Source organism: Sus scrofa, chromosome 14 (genome assembly GCF_054392235.1).
Source record: "Sus scrofa isolate SSC_HxYL_T2T_F1_AM1 chromosome 14, Sscrofa_HxYL_maternal_Yorkshire_Landrace_v2.0, whole genome shotgun sequence".
Lineage (NCBI taxonomy): Eukaryota > Metazoa > Chordata > Mammalia > Artiodactyla > Suidae > Sus > Sus scrofa.
The window spans coordinates 70,843,888-70,849,887 of NC_139396.1; the positions used below are offsets into that span (position 1 = coordinate 70,843,888).

General features: G+C 55.3%; 1 protein-coding gene across 3 annotated transcripts in view; it reads left to right on the plus strand.

Moving 5' to 3' along the window:
- The window catches only part of UPB1 (beta-ureidopropionase 1), a 28,212-nt gene extending 22,422 nt beyond the window's left edge, over positions 1-5,790 (plus strand). For all 3 annotated transcript variants that reach the window (XM_084993912.1, XM_021074095.2, XM_001929254.7), the window contains 4 exons: positions 1,490-1,571; positions 2,531-2,573; positions 3,642-3,796; positions 5,283-5,790. In XM_084993912.1, the coding sequence (XP_084850038.1) occupies positions 1,490-1,571; positions 2,531-2,573; positions 3,642-3,796; positions 5,283-5,366 (364 nt within the window). In that variant the 3' untranslated portion in view covers positions 5,367-5,790. The remainder of the gene's footprint in view (positions 1-1,489; positions 1,572-2,530; positions 2,574-3,641; positions 3,797-5,282) is intronic.
- Positions 5,791-6,000: the final 210 nt, after the last annotated feature.

The window sequence follows — 6,000 nt, forward strand, 5'->3', positions numbered from 1 at the left end:
TGTTTTCGTTGGTGGGCTGGAGAAGAACACGGTGTCCAGTTGGGGTGAACTCTTTTTTTTTTTGGTCTTTTTAGGGCCACACCGTGGCATGTGGAGGTTCCCAGGGTAGGTGTCAAATAAGAGCTGCAGCTGGGAGCCTACACCACAGCAATGCCAGCTCCGAGCCACATCTGTGACCTATACCACAGCTCATGGCAATGCTAGATCCTTAATCTACTGAGTGGAGCCATGGATCAAACCCACATCCTGGAGTTTTCATCATGAATCAGTGGTTAACGAATCTGACTAGGAACCATAGGGTTGTGGGTTCAATCCCTGGCCTCGCTCAGTGGGTTAAGGATCTGGCGTCTCAGTGAGCTATGGTGTAGGTCGCAGTCGCAGCTTGGATCCCGAGTTGCTGTGGCTGTGGAGAAGGCCAGAGATTACAACTCTATTCAACCCCTAGCCTGGGAATCTCCATATGCCGAGTGTGTGGCCCTAGGAAAGAAAAAAAAAAAAAAAAAAAAAAAAACAGCCAAACCCACATCCTCATCGATAATAGTTGGGTTCTTAACCTGCTGAGCCACAACAAGAACTCCAGACTTTCAGACTGTATTCTGTCCTTGGTAGGTGCTGGACCAAGGGAGGCCTGCAGCTCAGCTCTGCCTTATGGATGACTCCTCCCTGGGCCAGTGGGAGAATCTGGGGGTTCAGGAGAGGGAAAGAGGGGATGCTGGGAAATGGGGGCTAGAGAAGGGGAGGTGATGTCTGTGCAGTGGCTACCCTGCTCTCAGCCTGAATCCTTTCCAGGTTCACTCTGTTTCAACGTGAAATCTCCCCCTGTAGAGACCGCTTTGCGAGGCAGCACAGCAGGGCAGGGATTGGGGCGGGCTGTGAGAGCCTCTCAGGGCTGGGCTCCAGCCCCCAACCCCCTCTGACATTTACCAGGTGAGGCTTGGCCCAGCCTGGAAGGTGGGTTGCAGAAGCATCATCCGCCTGGTCCTATAGTCCTCACAACCTCCTTTTGAGGACGTTTCAGAGAAGGAGACTGAGTCAGGGTGGGGCCCTGACCCAAAGCCGCTTCTGCAGCTGACCTTCTCCAAAAGGCTGCTTTGGCGGAGTTCCCATCGTGGCTCAGTGGTTAACGCATCCAACTGGGAACCATGAGGTTGCAGGTTCGATCCCTGGCCTTGCTCAGTGGGTTAAGGATCCGGCATTGCTGTGAGCTGTGGTGTGGGTTGCAGACGAGGCTTGGATCCCGCATTGCTGTGGCTCTGGCATAGGCCAGCAGCTACAGCTTCAATTAGACCCCTAGCCTGGGAACTTCCACATGCCTTGGGAGCGGCCCTAGAAATGGCAAAAAAAAGGGGGGGGGGCTGCTTTGGCTTGAGCATGGGAAAAACTGGCTAGTCTGTGGGTCCTCCTGGCCATCCCCACCACAGGCCTGGAGGCTGCCAACCAAGTCTGGCTAGGAAGTCAGCAACCTGCTTCCTCCCCTCCTCTCTCACAGTGAGTCCCTGTGGCCAATCGAGGCCAGAAATGCAGCCATTGCCAATCACTGCTTCACCTGCGCCATCAACCGTGTGGGTGAGGTGAGTCCCTGAGGCCTGCCCGCCTCCCCAGACCTCCTGCAGGGGAGGGAACAGAGTGATAAGCTGCTGTGAAACCCCTGCTGGTGGGGGCCCAGCCTCTTCACACTGGCAAAAGCCGCAAGGGAAAGAACTGCTATTGCTGTGGGGCTGCTGGGGCACCGGATGTCACACCTCCTCTTCCCCTCCCCCTGCCCCTATGCCCCACCTCCCAGGATCCCCAGAAGGGGACAAACAGGCTTGGCCTATCACTTTGAAAGGTATCCCTGTCCTTCCCCTGTTTCAGTCTGTTCTTGTTTTCAGCTGAAACCTCTTTGAAAGGCTCTCCCCCTCTCCTCCCCATTCCCAAGCTCCCAGGTTCTTCTTTCCCCTCCCGTTGACCTCAGGCATCAAATGATTCTGACTATAAACACCATGTATTTATTACATAACAGTCCTCTTCCTCATTCTTGCTAATCAGATGTCAGACTCTAATCAGAGCATCTGAACAGTCTGAGATAACCAGGGTTTCCATCCTGAGTAGGTCTAATTTCTGGCAGGGTAAAGAAACTTGGAGTTTTTATCGGGCTGCATAATCCCAGCCCAGCTGGACACACAGTTTCTATTAGGCTTCAGGAAGCTATTGAAAGCTCTGTGCGGACACCTTCTTGCTGCCTTCACAGACTCCAGGCTGGGCTCTATGACCCCTGCAGATGGATCTCAGCCGCCCTGTGCACCCCTGAGAAGCCCTCTCTGCTCTTCTCTCTGCTCTCTTTGCTCCCAGCAGGTCATCATTTCCTGGGTCTCCCCTGGCCGCCCATTGTCCCTAGGCTGGGCTTCAGCAGGGCCTTGGACATGTCCTGTTGACTGCCCAGTGCAGGCCCGTCCTCGACTATTTCCCAACTCCCGTGCCCCAGCCTGTGGTCCATGGACGTCACAGTGGTGCCCCCTATAGGGGTAATTATCTTGGTTTTATTTGCCAGGAGCGCTTCCCCAATGAGTTCACCTCTGGAGATGGGAAGAAAGGTATGTTCCCGGACTTTCCCTGGGGCTGCATTTGAGGAGTGGGCCCCTGCCTCCTCAGGGGCGGGTCTGCCCAACACACCCTGTCTGCACAGCTGTGCTGGTGTCCACCTCATTCCCCACGCGAGGGTGAAGTAGTGACTGTATCAGCCTCCACCCCTCCCCGGGACTGGGGGGAGGTGCGTTGAGGTTGGGGAGTCCATTGTGAGTGCCCCGAGATGGGGGATGGCGTTATCCTTCCTACAGACCCTGCTTCCCCTTGCTTCTTCCTCGTCAACACCCCTCACCCCAAGGCTGTGTGGATGCCCCAGAACCCAGCACAGTTGCCTTGGGTTCTTAGAATCCATAGATTGTTTTGATCTGAGGGCAGGTCCCACCTCACCTCTGTTAGGAAACAGCAGGGAACTCCTTTAACCCCCTCTGGCCTGGAATGTGGAAGAGGACCACCCCCCTCACCAAGGAGGTGTCTGAATTAGCTCTCAGTGTCCCCTGAAGCAGAGGGGGCAGAGAGGGTCTGTCTCCCAGGAAATGACTTCCTGAAAGGGTTCCAGAATCCCCCGCCCCCGCCCGCCCCCCCCCCCGTACCTTGAGGCCCAAGAGGTCTCCAACCTACTTAGCTCCCTTTAGTGAAGCGAGCCTGCTGGCACCTGCTGTGTCCAGGCCCCTCCTGGGCCTTGCAGGGTGCCCACATGTCACCCCCTTTATTGGAGAGGGGACAGAGGCATGGCGGGGGTGAGGGTGACACAGCTGGCAAGGCTAGTGCAAGCAGAGTCTGAACTCACTGTGCGAGGCCCCCACAGGAAGCAGGTCACACAGGAAGCCCTGCAAAGCCACATGATTCCTGGGCCCCGGGTGGCAGACACTGAAGCCAGGGGCCAGTACCTCTACAAGGGTGACCTTTAGATAGGTTCCCAGGGGCAGAGGTGGGGGCATTGAGGGTGACTGGGAGCCATTGGGCAGCCGCTGGGGAAGGTGGCGTGGACCCTTCGTCCTGGACGGCACTCTGTCTCGCCTCTCTGCAGAGTCACCCGTGTCTGCACTGCTCACGGGCCTTCCTGTGCTCCTTCCCAGCTCACCAGGACTTCGGCTACTTTTATGGCTCGAGCTACGTGGCAGCCCCTGACGGCAGCCGCACCCCCGGGCTCCCGCGTAACCGGGATGGGCTGCTGGTTGCTGAGCTCGATCTCAACCTCTGCCGGCAGACAAGTGACATCTGGGGCTTCAAGGTGGGTCCCGAGTCTCCTGCTCCCCGAAGTGGGCCTGTCCTGCTCTCAGCACTCCTGGCTTCAGGGACAGTGCATCAGTGGGGCAGAGGGCCAGAGCTGTGTGCAGGGCGGGAACCACAGGGTCCAGTGGTGCCCAGTCAGCAGGCCTCAATAAATTCTCCACTCATCTGATTTAGATTCTGGGTGCCTTTGAGCAAATTAATCTCAATTTCATTTGTCTCTGGAGAATAGAGTGGATTGGCCTCTCTAATCCTTTTTTCCTTTCCAGGCCTTTGCACTTATCACAAGATAAATGTGCATGTCTGGCTCTGCCTGTGGCCAGACCCCGAGTCTAGGCCTTGACAATGGAGGGAAGTGGGTCAAGGAGAGAAAAGGAATCCAGGCCTGGCTCTGCCATGGCCCTGCAAGCCCCTTCTGCTCCTGGTCTTAGTACTCCCATTTCTGAAACAAAGGGCCTTGGAGACCAGACCCCGGTGACACCACAGGAGTATAAGTGCCCACCTCCTGGAATGAGGCACTGGCAGCCATGGCCTGGGTGCCACCTCCCTCCCCCTCAACCCCATACAGCATCTCAAGGACACAGGCAGAGCTTGCTATGTTACTGTCCAAAGGTATTTCCACCAACTTGCCCCCATTTACAAGCAAACCATACAAATGCACATCTCCATTGTCAGACGGAATAACTCTGCCCAGCACGTAGGGCAAGACTAAGATTGCAAATCCAGCCAGACGTGGGCTCTAGGCCTGACTCCCCCCATTTACGTGAGGATCAGCTCTCAGGCACATGTCCTGAGTCCAAGACCTTCCTCAGACAATCAAGGCACTGCCCACATGAAGGTCTTCTGGCCTGTCTCTTCTCAGGGAAGGCGTAGGTTAATGAGGATTCCACACAAGTTAGAAGTTGGAGACAATAAACAGAATGTTTTCTCGTGAGTAGCTTTTTGAAAGTGAAGCCTTCCTAAGCTATGGTAATGGACAGGAGACCCCATCAAGACTTTGGAAAAGAGGTTAGGGATGGAGGGAATGCTAGGGTGTGAGCACCTGGGTGGACTTTCCAGCCCTGCCCTCAGCCTCGCCCTGCCTCCATCTGTGTCCTCATGAGACGCCAGGTGGCCCAGATGGGCCTCCAGAGCCAGGAGACCAGGGTGACACCACTCCTGCCTGGTGACCTGGGGCAGGTCACACCCGTCTCAGGGCAGCCCTCTTCCCTCCTACCTCGGAGCAGCCACACCTTCTGGTGGGACAGACTGCAGAGGTCTTCCAGCAGAAGGCCCGGGGTGTGTGAGTCACCTTGGTGTCCATGATCTTCACCACAACACCGGATCCTGTGCCAAAAGGTCACGCGGAGGTTGTTTCTGTCTACTGTGGTCCAAGCTCCTCTGGTCGGCCAGCCTTCCTGCCGCATTTCTGTCCCATGGCTGCCCTCCAGTGGCAGTAGGTAGTGGCAAGTAAATGAGGGTGTTTACTCCCTGTGTTTTGCTTTCAGATGACGGGCAGATACGAGATGTACGCTCAGGAGCTTGCCGAAGCTGTCAAGCCCAGCTACAGCCCCAATATCGTCAAAGAGTAGCAGGCTCAGCCCCTGCCCACCAAGGAGGGCACCTCTGCCCACAGCAGATCAGCAAGTACTCCAGGCCCTGCATGTCCACATTCTCCCAGCAGATGCCTGATAATGCTGTGGTCCAGAGTGGTTTAAAAGTGCCTGGATGGGGAGGGTTGAATGAGAAGCGATGCTCCAATAGGTACAAGATTTCCTTCTGGGGGGGATGAAAATGTCTGGGGACTGGATAGAGGTGATGGTTTCACAACATTGTGAATGGGCCAAATCCACTGAATTGTTCACTTTAAAATGGTTAAAGGACTTCCCTGGTGGCTCAGGTTAAAGATCTGGCATTGTCACTGTGGTGGCTCAGGTCACTGCCGTGGCATGGGTTCAATCCCTGGCCGGGGAACTTCTGCATACCGCCAAAAATAAAATAAAATGGTTAAACTTTGTTATGTGAACTTTAGAAATTCAGTTACGATCCCAAGCATCCGTTGTGCAGGTTGGTTTGAAATAAGATGGGTGGGGGCCCCAGTCCTAAAGTTCTCTACTTCTCTGTTTAGACCATCAACAATTTGAGGGTAAGCATGGGATGCATGTACTGAGTGCATGTGCTCAAGGGAGGTGAGGCTGATCCAGGGTCACTGAACTGCTTGATGTC